The sequence below is a fragment of the Eriocheir sinensis genome, chromosome 33 (genome assembly GCF_024679095.1).
Source record: "Eriocheir sinensis breed Jianghai 21 chromosome 33, ASM2467909v1, whole genome shotgun sequence".
Taxonomy (NCBI): domain Eukaryota; kingdom Metazoa; phylum Arthropoda; class Malacostraca; order Decapoda; family Varunidae; genus Eriocheir; species Eriocheir sinensis.
Window position 1 is genome coordinate 1,274,230 of NC_066541.1, and position 21,514 is coordinate 1,295,743.

General features: G+C 40.2%; 2 protein-coding genes across 13 annotated transcripts in view; one reads left to right on the top strand and one right to left on the bottom strand.

Annotated features, from left to right (window-relative positions):
* LOC127006508 (uncharacterized) overlaps positions 1-21,514 on the top strand; it is a 56,367-nt gene that overhangs the window by 21,471 nt on the left and 13,382 nt on the right. The window contains exon 4 of one of the 2 annotated variants that reach the window (XM_050876463.1): positions 3,584-3,649. The exons of the other annotated variant lie outside the window; for it this stretch is intronic. Coding sequence (XP_050732420.1) covers positions 3,584-3,649 — 66 coding nt within the window. The remainder of the gene's footprint in view (positions 1-3,583; positions 3,650-21,514) is intronic. 2 annotated transcript variants of the gene reach the window in all.
* LOC127006504 (sodium/calcium exchanger 2-like) overlaps positions 17,739-21,514 on the bottom strand; it is a 188,795-nt gene continuing 185,019 nt past the window's right edge. For all 11 annotated transcript variants that reach the window (XM_050876452.1, XM_050876460.1, XM_050876458.1 and 8 more), the window contains one exon: positions 17,739-21,410. In XM_050876452.1, the coding sequence (XP_050732409.1) occupies positions 21,260-21,410 (151 nt within the window). In that variant the 3' untranslated portion in view covers positions 17,739-21,259. The remainder of the gene's footprint in view (positions 21,411-21,514) is intronic.

A 21,514-nucleotide genomic window follows, 5' to 3' on the forward strand; every position in this document is an offset into this window, starting at 1 on the left:
ATGGACCTAAGGAAGTGGTACAGAAGGGAAGAGGAGACAGCTTGAAGGTGGCATACACTAATGTGAACGGGTTAATATCGTCAATGTTAGAAATAGGAAATTACCTGAGCAAGATTCAGAGGAGAAGACGAGCCATCTAGATTGGACTTGATAATCACCAGGGAGCCAGATACCATAGAGGAGATGAACTATAAGAGCCCTATAGGGAAGAGCGATCACGTACTTATTGAGTACATATTACGAGAAGGAAGTAAAATAATCAGGAATGAGGACTACAAGAAAGAATGGTTTAACTTTAAGGCAAATTATGAACAACTTAGGAAACATTTTGAGGAAGCACAATGGGATATTTTTTTTGAGGCTGAAAATGTGGAGGAAAAATGGGCTATCTTTCTACGGATTTACAACGAAGGAGTGGAAAAGTGGGTACCAAGGATGAAAGAAGGCCAGAAATCAAGAGCAAGTGGTATAATAGAAAGTGTGTAGATGCCAAGCAGGATAAGGAGAAGGCATGGAACAAATGGAGAAAAAATAGGAGGATGGATCTATGGAATGAGTACAAAAGGAAGAGGACTGCTTATGTCAAAGTAAGAAGAGAAGAAAAAAGGAATTTTGAGAAAAATATTGTAGATAAGTGCAAAGACCAGCCAAAACTGTTTTATAAGTTCATGAATGGAAAGTTGAAAAATAGAGATGAGATTCAGAAAGTTAAAGTTAATGGTGAAACTTTTGATGGTATAAGTGAAATAGTAGAAGTGATGAATAATTGTTTCCAAACAATGTTCACAAGGGAGAGTGAGTTTGAAAGTGTAAATGCAGTGCCAGGGAATAGAGTGGGTCTGGAGAGAATACAAACATCAGCAGATGAAGTTAGAAAGTTATTGGAAGAATTGGATGCTAGGAAATCAGCAGGACCGGATGGTATATGAAATTGGGTGCTAAAAGAGTGTAACCAGCAAACAGCTGAAAAGTTGAGCAACTTGATTAATGTCTCACTAGCACAAGGGAAGGTACCAAGAGACTGGAAGAGGGCTAACATCATCCCAATACATAAAGGAGGAAGTAAGGAAGATGTGTGAGAAAATTATAAAAAACAGATGGGTGGAGTACATATTTAGAAGAAAACAGTATATTAACAAATAGCCAATTCGGATTCAGAGGATGACGGTCTTGTGCAACTAATCTGATCAGCTTCTATTCAAGAGTAATTGATATAATACAGGAAAGAGACGGTTGGGCAGATTGCGTGTATCTGGACTTAAAGAAGGCGTTTGATAAAGTACCACACAAGAGATTAATATGGAAACTTAATCATGTTGGAGGTCTGGGTGGTTCAATATTGGATTGGATTATGGACTTTTTGACAAAGAGAGAAATGAGAACAGTAATCAGGAATAATAAATCAAGCTGGATGGAAGTGACGAGTGGAGTCCCCCAAGGATCGGTGTTGGCTCCGATTATGCTTGTAATTTTTATTAATGACATGACAGAAGGGGTGACAAGCTATATGAATATGTTTGCTGATGATGCTAAAATAATGAGGAGGGTGGCTAATAAAGAAGACTGCGTAGCCCTGAGCCAAGATCTCGATAGAATAAGCGAATGGTCACGCAAATGGGAAATGACATTCAATACAGAGAAGTGTAGCGTGATGGAGTTTGGTAAAAGCAGTAGACGAATATCGGGGAACTACTTTCTGAGTAATGAAAGAATCATGAAAAAAAAAGAGGAAAAAGATCTGGGAGTGATCATAACAGACGTTATCCTTTGGAAAACATATAGACCGGATAACTGGGGAAACATTCAATCTTCTTAGAAACATGAAAGCAGCATTTAGATGAAGAAATGGTGAAGAAACTAATAACATCGATGATACGTCCAAGACTGGAATATGCAGCATTAGTGTGGTCACCTAGATTGAAGAAAAAAATTAGAAAGTTGGAAAGAATACAAAGAGTAGCGACTAAATTACCGGAAACTCTGAGAGAACATACTTATGAAGAAAGACTGGAGAAATTGGGACTAACTACACTGGAGAGCAGAAGAGAGAGAGGGGACCTTTAGATAATAGCATTGTACAGGATACAAGAGGGATTGGAGAAATTGGACAGGGAAGACCTAGTGGTACGTGACAGAAGTGTAACAAGAGGCAATGGTAAGAAATTGAAGAAGAGCGACTGTTGGAGAGACATCAAGAAATACAGTTTTCCATACAGAAGCATAACAACATGGAACGGACTTGACGAGGAGACTGTGTGTGCAAAAACGATTCATGAATTTAAAGCCAAACTGGATAATAAGCGTTATGGAGAAGAGACAGCACGAGCCTAGTACGGCTCTTTTCCTGTATTTCTCAACTAGGTAAATACACACACACACACACACACACACACACACACACACAGTGGTGCTGGTGCATGTTCAACATAGGGCAACAAGTATGATCTCTTCCTTGCACAATAAACCTTGTGATGAAAGACTTTCTTCTCTTAACCCCTTCAACACGAGGACGCGTATACTGCGTTCTTATGTGTGCCGTACCATATCCGAGGACGCGCATACTGCGTTCTGGCTTGCTTTAGCCAATATACGAGTTATTTCATCTCTTTATATTTATGCTTACAGCTCAAAATTATCAATTAACTTGTTTCTTTATGTGCACCATTTAATTCTGGATGTTTTCATATATAATACATGATGATTATGTTGTGTTTATGGTTGAAAACTTGTTCTATTCATTAGTGACATTTGAAATTTGGTGCGCGTGGCGATCTCGGATATGGCGTGGGGCGCTGTTTTGGCCCAGCCATAGTGAAAGGGTTGACCTGTTATCTCATGCAAAATAATGGCACAAAACAAATACAGACTGCACCAAATATTTCTTCACCAAAGTAGTAGCATAAGAATGGAATAAGCTCCCACCTTCAGTAGTTCAGTGCAGTATGATTTATTTATTTAAAAGCAAGCTCAACCATCACTTCCTTCAACTTAGTATTCACTAAAGTAGCAATGCAGTCTTGGTGGCATTAGATTCAATAAAAGCTGCACAAAATATTTATGTGTTGGCCAGAATCATATCAAGTGCCAAGGCAAATGAAGGGGATGTCCACAAAACTCAGTGCTTGAGCAAGTTGATGGATTCTGCCATGAGGTACTAAGGATGGGAAGGAGGCTTGCTCAGGGGGACCCTTGAGGTTGGCATCGTAGGATAGGCATGGCGAAGTGTCCCTGTATTCCCTTATTGATTGATAGATCTGTGGTAAACCGTAGCTGTTAGTTTGTATAATATGCTTATTTACATTTGATAGGCAATATATATATATATATATATATATATATATATATATATATATATATATATATATATATATATATATATATATATATATATATATATATATATATATATATATATATATATATATATATATATATATATATATATATATATATATATATATATATATATATATATATATATATATATATATATATATATATATATATATATATATATATATATATATATATATATATATATATATATATATATATATATAAATAACTTACTGGTTTCTAATAGGTTTGGAACTGGAACAAAGGCCGGGTGACACATGAAGGTCATGGACACAGCGGGTCTGTCACTAAGGTGAGCCTTGCATCAAATGGCAAGTCCCTTGTTTCTGTGGGGGAAGATGGTGCAATATTCTTTTGGAAATTGCCCCACAAAAAATAATCCTTTGTGGCATATACTTATTGCACTGACCATTTATGTATATAACTTAGACACTCTTGACACCCCATCCCTCAAGGAACTGTTGAGGGGTTGCCCACAATAGATGTCTGCAGTTTTCCTTGTCTATGTATATATTCCCTTTTTGTAATACAGGTAACTCTCAATTTACGCGAGTATTGTGTCCTTGCAGAGGTTGCGTAAATCAAAAACAATGTAAATCAAACAATAGGTAGGTTTCTATCGAAAAATAAATATTCACTTCATTCAGTGGAGAGAGAGAGAGAGAGAGAGAGAGAGAGAGAGAGAGAGAGAGAGAGAGAATATCCATATCACTGAGATATCCACTCAGGCACTCAGTCTCAGCCTCACTCGTGTGAGGAAGAAATGAGGGACACCATGAGCGACTAGCTAGTATTGGTACCGGTACCGAGCAGTCTGGTACCGGTACCGTACCATATAGCTGGTACCGTTAGTACCGGTACTTGTACCGGTTTCTGCACACCCTTATTGTTGAGTAGCGTGGCAGCATGGGTACTGTATTGTTGTTTAAGTGGCGTGCGGGAAGAACTGAGCTCAGCTGTGTGGCAGCGGTGCCGTGTGAGTCCAGTTGCGTGAGACAGCTGGTGGCCACTCTATAAAATATCACGTATAAGTGGAAAAAATGTGTAAATCAAACATTTATTTGGATTTTGGACCCCGCGTTATTTAAAAACGCGTAAACCAAACTCGTGTAAATCGCGAGTTACCTGTACTCACTTTTCCTCTCACTTCTACTTTTATCTATTTATTTTTTTATTCAATTTATTAGTGGTCTCCAAACCTTCTAATTTAACTGATATACCTTTTTTTTCACAAACTCACCACCCTCCATTCTCATACCATTCCATTTTAGGATGATAAGATCACTATAAGAAACATCATCTTTTCTTTGAGTATCATAATTAATTATAATCATCCTATTCAGGTTTATGATTAACTATGTATATATCTTGATGTAGTAAATAATACATTATCATTGGTCTTGTATAGTTTCATTTGTTTGTTACTGTATTTGACGGCTTAATAGACGCACTTTTTCCCCCAAAAATGTCCCAGAAAATCAACTTGCATCTTATAAGGTCAAGGGTCAGCATTGGGTTACTGGCTAGTAAAGTTTTAAAAATGTACTAAAATATTACAAGTAGAATTACAATGTAAAATAAAAAAAATAAAAAAATGATTTACAAATTTTATACCCGTTACCCCTGTGATAGTGTCACTGTCTACTCCATTTTGTTTACGTCTCAAAGCAGGACTCTCGAAGCGCTAAGAAGAACCAGTTCTGGCAGGTTCCAGCAAATATCAAGGTTTTTAAACGTAAATTATTGGGATTTAATAAAGATCTTCATACATATGAAACTTTAAAAATTACCTGAGAGTGGGGAGGGCTACAAATGTCAGGTGAAAACCCTTCACCTGACATTCGTAGTTTAAACCCGTTTATTATTTTTTTAATTTCAAATGCCTGCCCAAATTGAAGTGCATCTAATAAACCCATGCATCTTATAAGGCATCAAATATGGTACTTATCATTCACCACTGTGTATGGGATTAAATAATCTAACTGTCAAGATTGCCAAAGCCTAAGTTAAGGGTATATGTATACCATTTTTCTTTATAAATCTTCATGACATAATATGATGGTATGTCAAAGATAATTTGAAGGATGAAGACTGTTGTTCTGGCTTCAGTTGTCAGTATTAAGAGATAGTGAAGCCCCATTCATTACTTAAGATGAAACTATCTCCCTCTACTACAGTATTGTAATTTCAAAATTAAACTAGCAACTGTATGTCTCTTGTAAAACATGTCATGGATCATGGTTCTTCCAACATTGTTGTTTAATATTTTTAAATGTTAAATGAAAGTATGAAAAGTGAAGTTTTGTTAAGAAAGAATCCTACATTAAAGTGTAGGTCTATATAGAGTAAGATTTACTTATGCAAATGCCACACTATAGATTGAATTGAATTTATATTTATTATAGAATTTTAGTGTACATTTATCACAGCAAATAGCAGTACTGGTACAGGAAAACCTCAAGTAACCAGCACCACGGGTGTTAAGGAATGTAACCAGGCGTTGTTATGATGGAGGTGATGCGCCAGACCAATCCCCTCTTTAGCCCCGGTAGCCCTCAACTTCCACCGGTGGCAGACGAGATATAAACCACAAGAAACATTTAGAATTTCATCGCCTCCTCACTTAACCCACACACACAAGTCTTGCCCATCGCCGTAGGTGTGTAGCGACACCATCCACTGGATAGGGTGATACGGGAGAATGGTAACAATCCAGGTGTCGAAGATTCGTCCCGTATGGAAGGGCCCCGGAGCCACAAGCTAGGTAGTGGAGAGGCAGTGTGGTGGGGCCGTGACGTCCCAGAAGTAGGGGCCCAGGCGCCACCAGTTAGGTGGTGACGTGGGTGTATGGTGGGGCCGTGACGTCCCAGATAGAGGAGAACGATGACGGGGGCAGCAGACTGGTAGGGCCCGGGTCAGGAGCAGCCCCGAATGGCTCTCCTCCATCCGGGACGTCACGACCCCACCACACCGCTGCGTCACCACCTAACTGGTGGCACCTGGGCCCCTACTTCTGGAACGTCACAGCCCCACCACACTGCCGCTCCACCATCTAGCTTGTGGCTCCGCGGCCCCTCCATCCAGGACGAATCTTCGACGCCTGGATTATAACCATTCTCCCGTATTGCCCTATCCAGTGGATGGTGTCCTTATACACCTACGGCGATGGGTAAGACTTGTGTGTGTGGGTTAAGTGAGGAGGCGATGAAATTCTAAACGTTTAATGTGGTTTAAATCTCATCTGCCACACGTGGAAGTTGAGGGATACCGGGCCTGAAGAGGGGATTGGTCTGGCTGATCACATCCATCTTAACGACACCTGGGGCGGAATTCACAAACATACTAACTACGAACTAACATAACTACGCACTATTGATTTAGCGATCGACGTTAACGTCAGATTCACGAAGTAAACCTTAGATGGTAGTTAGAGGCGCACTAAGTCAGCAAGGCTGCTGATTGGTTGATGACGTCATTGGCCTTGCAGCAAATCACAAGCATGTTCACAAAACCGTCAGCCAATCACAGGGAGCCCCCTCCAACTGTCGCTTCAAAACAACCTGTTCTCTATTCCCATTTTTCTTCCTTTTAAGGCAAACTGTACTAAATCGTAATCTAGGAACACAATTATTTCGTCGTTTGCTGCACATTAACGTCAAGGTAACTCTGCTGTTCGATGTCTTGTTATCTAAGAACATGCTTAAGAAGAAGAAAAAGAAGATGAGGAGGAGATTGAGGCAGGAAGAAAGCAAATTGAAAATAATATGGCACATATATCGAGGCAGACAGGAACCAAGGACGGAAGGAAGGAACGAGGGAAAGTTAAGGCTGTCTTACCATATCTCTGCAGCCCAACTCATGGGCTGTCACCCGACAGGTCCATGGTCCCACGGAGGGACAAATGTAGAGATGGATGGATGATCGAATGGATGAGGAGGTAGGAAGATGAAGGATGAGGGAGGTCTGGCAATCCCCTGGCCGGGCATTGGTGTTGCCATACCGCCCACACTTATCACATGCCTCTCAAAGTGTGTATATCTCATCATGTTATAAAGAAATGGGCTTCCTCTACTCGCAGAGTTATATTTCAAGTTGAAAAATGCGATTTATAAGCATTTATAGACAAATATGATAATATTGTTGGCGTTTATTACACCTTTGTGGCAGTAATTATTTAACAACATATGTAGCGTCACACAGCACGTTAAAGTTTTGTGAATCCGCGCGCTAACCTGTGACGTCATTGATTAGTTGGTAGTTATTACCGTGCGAGCTTTGCGTAATGCAATGTTCTCAAAACTATGCACTTAGGGCCCAAAACTACACACTAAGCCTTTGTGAATCTAGCCCCCGGTCACATTCCTTCACAAGTGGCGACCTCGCCAGGATCCTTCCTTCCTTCCGGGTGCTTCGAGACAAGATGAATCACCCCAGTCACCATTGATGGTCAGGATCGTTACTTACCTCCACTTGCTGTTTACAGGCTTGAAGTAAGTGTTTTGGTGATTGGTTGTTGTAATGAGGCTCTTTCTTTGCCTATACCAGGTGTGTCATACATGACTTTGGTTCAGGGTCTCGTGTTTGTCAGGTGCAGAGTTTAAGTCTTCTGACCTTGGACCCCTTCTGCCTAATATGTTGTCATATTAGCTTGGGTTGTGTTTCAGACATTTTTGTTGTGATTTAACTGACCCATTTTGGCTGGTAGTCTCCTTGTTTGCTTTCTTGTGTATGTTTTATTGGGATTGAACAGTTTGCCTGTTAAGTTTCTTAGTGTATTCTTATGTGTTGACTAATGCCGGTTGATTAGTGTTCTGCTGAAGATGTTGTCCATTTGGGAACTGGTCAAAATAGGACGAGAGTTGGGCTACGAAGGGGACAACCTGAGGACCTTCGTCTCCGAGGAGCAGGCACACCAACGGGAGGAACGTGAGCGTGAAAGACAAGAGAAGAAGGATATGGAAGAAAGAGCCTGAGAATAGAGGGAAAAAGAGTGAGAAGAGAGCGATAAGGAAAGAATTAGGCAGAGAGAAGAGGAAGAAAGAGATCGAGAAGAGCGCGAAAAGGAAAGAATTAGGCAGAGAGAAAAAGAAGAACGTGATCGAGAAAAGGAAGAAAGAGAACGAGGAGAGCGTGAAGAGGAAAGAGAGCATGCCCTTGCCGTTGAGCGGCTGGTAGTAAGAGTACGATCCACCTTGATGCCGGCTCTGCCACTCGCGAAGGAGAAGAGATAGATTCGTACTTCATTCGTTTCGAATGAGTTGCCTCTCTCCTTAAGATTGACGTCAGTGAGTATGCCATCTACTTAGGAACTTTGCTTACCGGTAAATTGGCTCAGTTTTATACCTCTATGTCTGCAGATGTTACAGAAGACTTCAGCCAGCTGAAAGCAGCCATTTTGCAGCACTTTGACCGGACAAGCGACCACTACCGTAACACCTGTTCAGCCAAGCTTGGTGCCGAGGAAATCTTCCAACAATTCTCCGCCCTTCTAGGCCATCACTTCGACCACTGGCTCGACTCCAGTGAGGTAACGCACTCTTTCTCGGATCTTAGGTCCTTTGTGATCCTTGACCAGTTTAAGGCTTCTGTCCCAGCTGAATTATGGATGTTTTGAAGGAGAACAACATTCGAACCTTAGACGAAGTAGTTAAGCGCGCTGACATCTGGGCTTCAACACACCGTTCCTACTCAAGATACCCTTCAGTGGCTGAGCACAGCAAACAACCGCTCCCTGCTAAACCATGCTCCTCAAAGGGATCTCCACCTACATCAAGGAAGTCAGCATCTTCAGTTAAGTGCCATAATTGTGGAGAGCCAGGCCACAAACCAAATAGTCCTCAAAATCCAGCTTTGTCTATAAACAAAAGCCTAAATATGACACTTCCAAAGAAAACTTAAAGATCACGTCCTTCCTCTCTAAACCTTCTAGCCAACAGTACTGTACAACAGGCACCATCAACGGCTCCAGGGTGTCAACCATCATTCGGGATACGGGATGTTCCAGTATTTTAGTGTCAGAGGAGGTCCTGCCCGACGTGGACATCTCTCATTGCCACACCGTTCGCTGCCTTGACTACTTGGGGCGAGCCGATGACTTCCCTGTGGTAAGGTGTTTCCTTCACTGTCCCTACTTCGACGGTGGGGTCGACGCTGTTCACGCCCCACTCAAGCATTGCAGCATCTTGATGGGTAACGTCGAGGGAGTGACTAGACGAGAGCTCTGTCCCCCCTCCTGTTCTCGTTGATGTGGCCGCCGTTCAGACCCGGGCTGCCGCCGCTCGGAAAATTCACCCATTAGTACTTTCAAATCTCGAACCCTTGTCTGTGCCACCAAAGGAATTCTCAGATTTGCAGAAGGCTTGCTCTACTCTAGTTCCCCTGCAGAACAAGGCCACCAATGGTAGACAAGATGTTACTCGCAATGGTTTCACCTTCAGCTATGATGTATCCGATGGACTACTTTACCGGGTTTGCCTTTCTTCAAATTGCCAGAACCTGCTTGGCAAGAGATACTTAGTGGTTCCCGCCAAGTGCCACCGTGCAGTATTAACCCTCGCCCATGAGAGTCCTCTGGCTGGCCATCTCTCTCACCGCAAGACAGGGATGAAGATCGGAGAACAGTTCTACTGGCCAGGCTTATGGTCCGACATCCGTAGTTTCTGCAAGTCTTGCGACATGTGTCAGCGCATGTCCGTCAAGGGAAGAGTGAAACCAGTTCCCCTGAAGCAACTCCCTCAAAAGGACACTGGTACATCCTAAGCCTTATTGACTTTGCAACAGAATTTCCTGAACCTGTCCCCCGAAAGGAAGTGACCTCCATTTCTATAGCTGAGGCATTGTTAGAAATGTTTTCAAGAGTAGGTATCCCCTGTGAGATCCTATCGGACCGAGGCATACAGTTCACCTCACAGATGATGTCTGAGCTCAATAGGCTTATAGGAGTTAAGCCACTCTTAACTATGCTGTATCTCCATAGTGGCAACTGGAGAATTGAGAGGTTCCACTCTACTCTCAAGGCATCTCTACGAAAACTGTGTTCTGACAAGCCTCGCGAATGGCACCGCTATCTGCCTGCTGTTTTGTTCGCCTTAATAGTCCGGGATCCAGTCACCCAAAATTTGAGAGAACCTGACATGGTATGCTATACTTTCTTTGTTTTTTTTTTTTAATAATTTGAACCTGAATGAGAGGTCTGCTCTGCCAGAAACCTTGCATAAAAAATTATGGCCAGTTTTGTATGTGCAAGCTTTATTTTTTGACCGAAAAATAAGAACGGATTTTTTTTCTAATTCCTTATTGTGTTGTGTAGGCTCTCAGTAAATGCATCCCGGACACACAGGTCACATTTGTTGACAACATCAAGTTGAGAAATACACTTACAAACTCCTTCCAAATTATTTTGAACCATTTTTAATGCAAAAATTCACCCTTTTTTTTTTGCATTTTTCATTATTTTCATATTTACTTCACTAATAATCAACTATGCCCTGAATTAAGACATCATCAAATATGACATTCTTTTCAATAAACATTATCTTTTAAAATCAAACCAAAATCAAAGACTCAGGGATGATTTTAAATACCTTTACACTCATAATCAAACATCATGGTCAAGAATTCATTGTAATTCGAACAGAACTCTGTCCCCAAAGAACATACCTAAATGTACACTGCATGACTAGCCAACAAAACAATGGTTATTGCACAGCTCAATTTAGATATATCAGTGGGAAGTATCTACAAAAAAAAAAAAAATTATATATATATATATATATATATATATATATATATATATATATATATATATATATATATATATATATATATATATATATATATATATATATATATAAACTTTTAATGGATTACCGATAACTGAATACAAAGAAGAATAAAAATCGCATGTAATAATGTACACAACAAATTGCATTTAATTACTTTTTTCTTACAACAAAGGAGACGGCTCAAGGGCAACAGAAGGAGTAGAAAAAAAGCCTGCTACTCACCGCTCCCATAATGGAAAAATGTAAAGAGTGACCAAAAGAGAGGTTAATTTCCGGTGGAGAGGTGTCTTGATACACTCTTCTTGAAGGAGGTCAAGTCATAGGCAGGGGGAAATGCAGATGAAGCAAGGCTGTTCCAGAGTGAAGATGCTGGTTAACTCTTGCATAAGGGGTTTTGACAGAGGTGGGCAAGTGCGGTACTTAGTGCGGTAGTACCGCATCACAAAAAAAAGTACCGCACTACTGCAAACTTTCTGAAAATACCGCACTAAAAAATCCTGCGGCACTTTTTGAGGTATGTACTTATAAAACCATCGAAGTCATTTGCAGCACGGCATGCTCATAGATTTTATTTTATTTTATTTTATTTATTTATTTATTTATTTATTTATTTATTATTATTTTTTTTTACCGTGAATCGGACTCAATCAGTCAATCAGTATCAGTTATCAGAATCAGTGATTCAATCATTCTAACTTTTCAGTTATTGTTCAAAATTAAATACTAAATGAATAACTCAGAGTAAATCTGTTCGTCATTCAACCCAAGGCGGCGCGCCACGACTGCCTCTGACGATGACTGTACATGGCAGTGTACAACAGTACAAGCAAGCACTAACATGATCATCGCCCAATCCCATGTCCTGTACAAATTTTTCTTTGATGCATTACATAGACCATAATAGGTACACACTATATCTGTTTTTTAACTTCATTGTAACTTCTCTAGTTTATCATTCTCTCTCTCTCTCTCTCTCTCTCTCTCTCTCTCTCTCTCTCTCTCTCTCTCTCTCTCTCTCTCTCTCTCTCTCTCTCTCTCTCTCTCTCTTCAATGTAGCCAAGATCAATATTGTTTGATTATAATTATAATAATAATAATAATAATAATAATAATAATAATAATAATTTACTTTCCACGTGGTTTCTTTGCTGAGCATGAGATGCCAGGGCTTACAGTTTTCCCACGGTCCCGCTATTACCATTTGCAGTTGATGTGTTTCATCTTAATATGTTGGACAATTTGAATAATGTATCACTTCCCATCACGACTTTCCTATATTACTAATCTTTCGTTTTTGCTCAAACGCTGCAGAATTCCTCCCCTTCCTCCCCCCCTCCCCTTCCCCTGGCTAGTGCTACTGCATCTCACACCTTCCTTCCTTCCTTCCTTCCTTCCTTCCTTCCTTCCTTCCTTCCTCCTCTGTCACATGACACTGATCTCCTCTTCCCCCTTCCTTGTCCCCTCCCTCCTCCCTCGGAAAGTTGCATTCCATTCTCTCCCCCTCCTCCCCTTCCCGTCCTCTACTCCTTGGCCTGTCCCCCTCTTCCTCCTCCCTTACCTCCCTCTCTCCCTCCCCCAGTCCTTCTTTATTTTTTTTTTGTATCAAGTTATTAGTTAGTCAATAGATAGCCAGGATAGGCACTGAATTTTTTTTTTTTTATATTGACTAGTGACTACCGCTACCACAGTACCGCACACCGCATATACTGCACAGGGAAAGAAAAAAAATGGGACCGCACTACCGCAACTGCTCTACTGATTTTTCAGTACCGCGCCCACGTCTGGGGTTTGGACAGTATAGGGATGAGCTAGAGTAGAATAGAAGGTCGAGTGCAGCGGGGCTGCGGGAGGGGGGGGAGGCATGCAGTTAGCAAGTTCAGAAGAGCAGTCAGCATGAACATATCGATAGAAGATAGAAAGAGAGGCAACATGGCGGCGGAATTTAAGAGGAAGAAGACTGTCCGTATGAGGAGGGGAGTTGATGAGACGAAGAGCCTTCGCCGGGACTCTCAATCTATCTCTTCCCCCTTCCCGTGAGGAAACAAGGCTTCGTGGACCAAACGGTATTAAAAGTATTGATGCAGCGCGCGAAGCGGTGAGCAGGAAAGAAATGAACTAATTTCCTCTCTTGACGAAGAGGAGGTTAAGGCCAGCTCTTCGCCATTGTCTTCACTCATTTAATGCTTTATTACAACGTTTTTCCATGTTTGTATTATTAATTGGGTATAACAACAATTTAAATTTTCTAGGCCTTATATAAAAAGTCATAAAATGCGAGAAACATTATTTTTCTGTTTATTCAAGACTTTACGTTCCTATGATAATTTAAGCCAACACTGGAACACACCTCTCAACCAGCACGCCCCGTCCTGCCCTTCTGTCTCAACTATTCACAACAGTTCTCTTTTCTGAGCATTTGTAGGGCTGGCACATCGAACCATAAGCATGAAGATTGCTGGGATGAATTTTAAAGTGACGGACTGACAGACTTCAGCCTCCGGGCACATGTTTCACAATTCCGTATGAGTATGTGGTGGTATGTGGTACTCTGTGCTGGGTTTCCCACAGCCAATCTCCAAACTCATGACGTCACCTGCGGGTGGAGCTTAAGCAAAGCTCAGCAACATAGATGATACCATTTTCCACCCACTGATAGGAGCTCTAAAGCTAGTTAAAAATATATTTACAAGGGAGAAATAACGAAGGGAGAAAGAGATGTCTCATGGAACAGGAGAATAAAGAAAATAAAAGCAGTTTATTCTAACGAGGTCTAAGCCCTGCCCACAGGTGACGGGATAAGACGAGAGCCACGGGTACCAACCAATTAAACACATCAATATACGTAAATTTTCTGATATATATTATGTATGTCACTGTATCAAGCACTGTTTACATAAGTATTTGCCACACAATATTTTCCATCATAGAAATGTACCTAAAATGCATTAATGTTTCGGTTTTCAACGTTTGTTTGATTTGCAGTAGTACCAACACTTCACGGAAAGATAGCTTGGAAGGGGGAAGAGAAACTAGCGTTTGATAATACCTCTTAACGTTATCAGAAACACTCTCTAAGCGACGCTTTGACGAAAAGGGAAGAGCTTGACTGATGATACTGTCGTTTAACTCTACTTTGTCCAAGAGAGCTGTATGAGTGGAGCCCCCCCACACATGTGATGCATACTCCATACGAGGGTGGACAAGGCCCTTGTATGTGGACAGCATCTGTGCGGGGGAGAAAAACTGGCGGAGACGATACAGAACGCCCAACCTCGAGGAAACTGATTTAATGAGGAGATATGGAGTTTCCAGTTGAGATTTTGAGTTAAGGATAGACCGAGGATGTTTAGTGTAGGAGAAGGAGACAGCTGAGTGTTGTTGAAGAATAGGGGATAGGTGTTTGTTGGCGCAAGGCCAACATCACCCCCTTCCCAAAGGGAGCCTCAGTTCAACTTCCTACTGAGTACTGCCCAATTTCTGTTACTCCTATCCTCTCTAAGATCTTTGAGAGGCTTTTGGCTAAACGGCTCTGCATATACTGTGATAAATTCAATCGGTTACGTACCTGATTCTCAGTAAGGGTTTGGAAACATGTGACACTCTCTTGACTCTGTCTCATGACCTGCAGTCTTCTTTGGATCGTGGGCATGAGTCTCGAGTTGTTGCTATTGATTTTAGTTCTGCTTTTGATGTTGTGAATCATAGGGCTCTAATTTATAAAATACAACTCCTTGGTATTGGTGGAAGTCTTCTCAGTATTTCTAAAGAATTTTTAAGTAATCGATTACAGTGTATTGTTGTTGATGATGCCTGCTCTGCTTCTCTGCCTGTTGTTTCTGGTGTTCCTCAGGGCAGTGTCCTTGGACCTTTATTTTTTTACATTTTTATTTCTGACTTGGGCATTAACCTCGAAAATCAGCTTATTTCATATGTTGATGATACAACTCTATACTCCTCTGTTCACTCTCCTAGCAACAGAGGTGAAGTTGCTGCATTTCTGAATAGGGACTTGATAATGATCACTGCTAGGTGTCAACTTTGGGGCATGAATCTTAATGCTAATAAAACGCATTCCATTACCATCAGTAGATCCCGTACCTTGAATCCACCTCATCCGTGTTTGCATATTTTTGGTGAACAGATTAAGGATGTTTCTAGTATTCGTTTGTTGGGAGTCACTCTTGATTCTAAACTGACGTTTGAGAAGCATACCCATTCCATGTCTTCCACTATTGCACAGAAGACAGGCTTACTTTATAAGTGCTTCAAAATATTTGCTTGTGACTCAACTGTAATCAAATCTTTTTATGCATTCATTTTGCCCCACTGAGTATTGTGCTCCTGTTTGGATGGCTGCTAAAAATTGCCATTTAAAGTTACTTGGCAGAGCTATCAGTTCAATTAAATTTATTTCTCCGGCACTGTTCTTGGTTGGTGCCCTTAGCATCTTATTTAAAGTTTTTTTTTAAATAATCGGCATCCCTTACACAATGCTTTGCCTGATCCTTTTACTCCTGCCCGGGTCTCTTGGTCAAAACGATCTTGATTTTAATCCTATGAATTTTTGTACGACACAATTCTCACGATGTTTTCTTCCGTCGTTGGCAAGTTTATGGAATCAGTTACCCAATGCGATTGTCCTTTCTGCAGACATTTCTACATTTAAGTTTCGTGTGAATGTCTTTTTGAAACAGTAATTTTATTTTTCCTCCTTTTGGCTTTGACTGGCCAGTTTCTTAACTATTCATTGCCTTTGCTTTTCTCCAGTACCTTTTGGTATTTTGTGTGGTTCAACTTGTTATATCTGCACCCTGAAGGGAGGCTTTGGTAGCTTATCATAATAATAATAATAATAATAATAATAATAATCGTAGCCTTTACCGCGGGCCATTAGCGCGCACCCCTGTGAATCTCGCCCCAGCACATGTGAACACGGTCACCCAACCTGCATCCCACAGGAAACTCAGCGAAATTCTAGTCAGAAACTCGGTCACCAGCATGTTTTTTTTCTCGTGAGGTCGGTAAGTTGTGGTCACAAGAAGAAGAGCGTATCAGCTGATCGGTTCAGTAGCTATCCGCGTGTTTATTCCAGTACCACAATGAGTTCCACGAAGCTAGAGAAGCTTGGAGTAATCATGTTGAGCAGGTTTTGGACTTCAGTCTTGTCCAAGCATACCCACTGCCTCATCCTGTCTGGTTCCTCATTGCCAAGTTCTCGTAGCATTTAACGGTAGCAAGTTGTAACACACTCCGTTTGTCTCCGAGCTAACCACTCACGAACCAACAAATGCTTTCTTTTAATTTTTTCTTCTTCAGGAAACACCACAAAGCAACCTTTGCAACGTCTGGATCCATTGTTTGTTTTGCTTTTCAGCTGATATAATTATCCCAGAATGCAACAGTCCTCTGTGACCAAACTTGAGGATAAATTCGAGGCAGAAAATTGTTTTGAGATAATTTCGGTGGAAAATTCCTGTGAAAACAGCTGGTGTGACCGCACCTTCAACACGAGGATGCGTATACTGCGTCCTTGCGCGCCCCGTACCATATCCGAGGATGCACATACTGCGTCCTGGCTCACTTTAGCCAATATATGAGTTATTTTATCTCTGTGTTTATGCTTACATCTCAACATTACCAATTAATTTATGTTTCTTTATGTGCACCATTTAATTCTGCACGTTTTCATATATAATACATGATGATTGAGTTGATGGCTGAAAACTTGTTATATTCAATAGTGACTGTTTTGGCCCGGCCGTAGTGAAGGGGTTAAGCAGCTGGTGTCACACTGGGCCTTTTTCCTCCAACCGCGTTGGTGTGACGCACACCAGGAAAAGTTTGAGCTGCCGGTCAGGGCGACCGGCAGCTCAAACTTTTCCTGGTGTGCGTCACACATGGCCAAGATCGGTTGTCCGTATTAACAACGTAAATAGAGCAGTCGCCCTGTATCAATTAAATAGTAAACAAAGCAGCTCTGCCAGTCTACTTTGCAAGTTTCTTGGTTAGCCATTTTCCACTGCTCCTCACTCCTCAGCCACTGCCGTTGTCTGTTTGTTTACATATAGCCACACAGTTGCTTGTACCCCTAACCGTTTTCCATCCGTACGGACAATTGACAACTCGCTCCCAGTTGGGCGCACGGGTGACCGTGGTTGCCAATAGCCCCAACGGTTGAAGAAAAACGGCCAGTGTGACAATGCCTTAAGGAATCGCGCATGACGCCAACGATAGGTAGACGTGACCCTTACATGTCATAGCAGCGCGAAACTCAGGGCAATAATGCGTGAAAGTCGGGATGGTAAGAATTTAGGATTGATCGTGAAACTCAGATAGCGCGAAACTCGGAAGGGTAATGTACATGCTGTCCTGAAGACTGCCTATCAACCCGGACTCTAGCGAAACTCTCTACAGTGGAGCAAAGATGAGTTCCGGGGGGCAGCATGAACCAAACAAGATGGCACCACTATAAATACTTGCCTGCACCATGAATGGGCTGGGGCTGACGAGCAGGCCCCATCAATATAGCCTTCCGGTGCAATAGGCCGAAAGTAAACAAAACATTGCATAAATATATGGAGTAAGTGTAACGAACTGTAAAATTAACTTGTTTATTCATTGTCACAAAGTTGAAGAAGTACATAGTCACCATCAGCTGCACACACCTGGTGGCAACAGAAAATCACACAAGTTTCCAACACCTCTATGCAAGACTTCATATTCACAATCATTCAGCACAGCAACTTCAAGGAGGGATGGAGGCATCTCTGTGCTTTAATACTGATGTACCTGTGTTCCTGATATTTTCATGCAGCAATATTTGGCTGGTGAAGTTGTAATCAGGAGTAAACAAGACTAACAGCTATGATTGAAATCTGATGAAAAAAACATACTGGAAAAATGTTAGGCTTAATAGGCTGAAAACTGAAAATAACTCATTAGATCGTAAGAACTAATTATCTTTTTAGTAATGTATTTTCTATTGAGGGTTTAGCATCTCTTGAGATATCCTATTTCTTTATCTCCTAATGCAACAATGTTCATAATATACATTAAAATCATAACTGGTCAAAATTATGCAAAATTTATCCATAGCAGAGTTAAGTGTATTATAAACTTTCAAGGTTTCTTAATTCCCTACCTAAAAAAAAGAAGAAAAATTGAATAGGTCAGGTATTATTTTTCTACTCTCATTTTGGTTCTTCACATTTCCTTCAAAAGGGTTGCCAGGCAGGTAAAACTCTATTATATATATATCCTTACCATGTTACTGCACACTCCAATTTTTCTGTCCTTCATTCCTCTCAAACATATCTTAAAATATTGTGTTATATGTGTTTGTTATTTTACGCTCACCATATTCACTTTTGATTCTGTTTTATGCCCTTCTTCTCAACCCATCCTATCCAATGACCAACCACAATTTATTAAATTCATGTTTGAAAGCTCAAATGGAAGGTATAGCTACTTTAAATTATTTCATAATTAGAGTAAAAAATTACTTCTAAAAAATGAATTTCATGTCTATCACTTAAAATATCTTTTAAAATTTAAAAGGAGACAAAGCAATAAAGTGATTCAATAAAAATATAATAATTACACTTAATTTCTCTTCCTCAATAATTAAGAGCTGAAAATGCATACAAATAGATGCACCTGTTGCTGGATGACACAAATAAAATCATCCACCACAATTATAAAAAGATTAAAAAAGAATAACTACCTTAATTGGTTAAAGTCAACACAATAACTTAACACTGAACATGTTAGGATCTCATCAATTCATAGTCATCATCAAGCAGCCACTATCTTGGTCTTTATCATTACCACTTTGACAGTTTAAGTGTTGCTTCTGTACTGGAGAATTAACCCTCTCGCGCACCGTAAGTTTCCAATAAGTTTCTGCTCCACTCACCATGCATTTTTCAGGCCCAACCGGCCCTTTTTTTGACGGCGCGATACTCTACATTCCCGGACGTATTTTATCCTCACAGATATATCGTACCCCAATAAATTTGGTATCAGTGTCTTCATAAAGACTTGTACTAGAACATGCGCAAATAAAAATAGAGGAAAATATATATACAAACAATACAAACTTGTTTCAAGTCTCCGTATAGACTCAGAGTATTGTAGACAATAAATCTGAAGTATCAACTCTTCCCCACTTGCTAGCTCGAAATTTTGTGGGCCAACTTTTTTACCCAAATATATGTTTTGAAGCGGAATTTAGTGAGGATTCTTATGGTACCCTCAAAATCCTCATACGCCTATTAGTTCCCGAGTTACACCGAGAAAACTATTTTTTTCCTCTCCCGTCAGAGTAGGCTAACAAATAAAAATCGCTCAAAGCTCCTCATCTATGCTCCTTAGAAAGGTTACCATATGTTACCATTGAGAAACTTACCCCAACAAATGACGCTCCCAAATTTGACGCACTTTCACTGAAAACTTTATTTTTAATAAATTTTCTGAACTTTTATAACGAGTTTCGCGTCATCATGCGCGAGAGGGTTAATGGATTAAAATAAAAAGACTAATGTGAAGTCAGGGATACAAGTAATAATCTAAGAAACAAAAAACTGCAGATACTCCACTTTATGGCTTGAGGAGTCACATTATTGACTTTGATTTTCTGTTAGGTGATCCCTGATCAACTTCACATAGTTCCACACAACTCACATTACACTGGTACCCAATGATGTGACTATTCTTCAATACGGTAAACTAAAAGAAAAGAAGGAAATACACAGAAAAGACCAGCAAAATAAATAATGAGAGGTGTGGAGGGAGCCAGAAACCCATAAGATATTAGATATGCCCAATTGTACCACCCCATCACTCCTAAGAGAATGATTGCAGGGGAGTCAAAGGTAGTGTAGTGGGCTAGCAAATGTAACACCCGCAAAAGTCATAGAGGTGTGAACATGATCATGGCTTGACTGATATCAGTCATTTCTATATCTTCCAACAGAATAAATCCTTGACTTTTCTCTAATTAGTTTTCAGTGCTATAAGAGTCTAGCATCAAAATAGAACCCCTTACCTGGCATAGATGGCCACCTGTCAAACCCTCAGACTTTATGTAATAATTGTTCCTTAACTGGGAATGCAGCTAGACAGCCAGTGTATTTGCCACAGCCCTAAAGTTAAAATCTGATTACTGAATTCTTAACTAGTTCACGGAACTCTACATAGTATTAAAAAGTATTCATAATGTATGCTACTCATCAAGATAAAATAGGTGAAAGGCAAACCCTGAACTCCATAAATGCCATCACAACATAGGCTGTACCTAAGGCAGACCAGTGGCATTAAAAGGCAACAATAAATGCCAAGCTCAGAAGAGTATACTCAATCTAAAAACAAAAAATTCTTTAATAAAATACTTTGCTAACAATAAGATGACCTTTAGGATGAAGAGCATCAATCTGTAAGATACATAATTTATGGGATGCTGAGACATGAGTAATAAAGGAAATAGCAGTAATGTTACAATTTTTCATTTCATTCCATGTGCATAATGCAAATTTCAGTATTGTAACATGATATAACAATTTTTCATCTCATTCCATGCGCAAAAGGTTTAATTTACATAAAGATATTGGAAACAAACATTTGTAAAAGTCTTAGAACTATAAATTAAACTAAAATTTAAGGAAAATTAATAGAGAAAACTACCTTTTGTGCTCATAAGGACTAGATAATAATCTAACAGAAGAGACATGGGAGACATATAACCTGATATATCACTTAAGTACCTAATAAAGACATCTATAGAGCAGCATAGTCCTTTTTTCCACTAAGGTTAGTTACTGCACATCCCTATACCTTATAAGAGTACCTAGACTGAAACACACACACACACACACACACACACACACACACACACACACTATCACAAGAGTAGGAAAACTTGATGGATTGAAAAGATGAAATGGAAGTAATATATTACAGTCTCACCTTCGTATATTAATGGGAAAAAATTCTTCACGGAGCATTATGCACATCACAAGTAACTCATCTTTGCTATTTGCAGTGGAGAAAAGTCATCTTGCAACACACACACACACACACACACATACACATGTACAAATGCAAACTCCTTGGGAATATATTTATACTTTTTCCACACTGTCAAAATATCCATATGTTTGGAAAGAGGAGAAGAGCACATAGATCAACCAGAGGCAAATCATGACAGCACCTGACAAGTACCTAGGGACTGGTGGGCCTCCAAGCTCTGCCTTCCCAAACACAGCAAGGACCCTGTGGAGAGCATCATTTCAATAAACATGACTTTTCACAATGCATTTAGCAGATGAAAAGCTAAAAATTAATTCAAAGCTCATGTTATACTATTTACATATTTC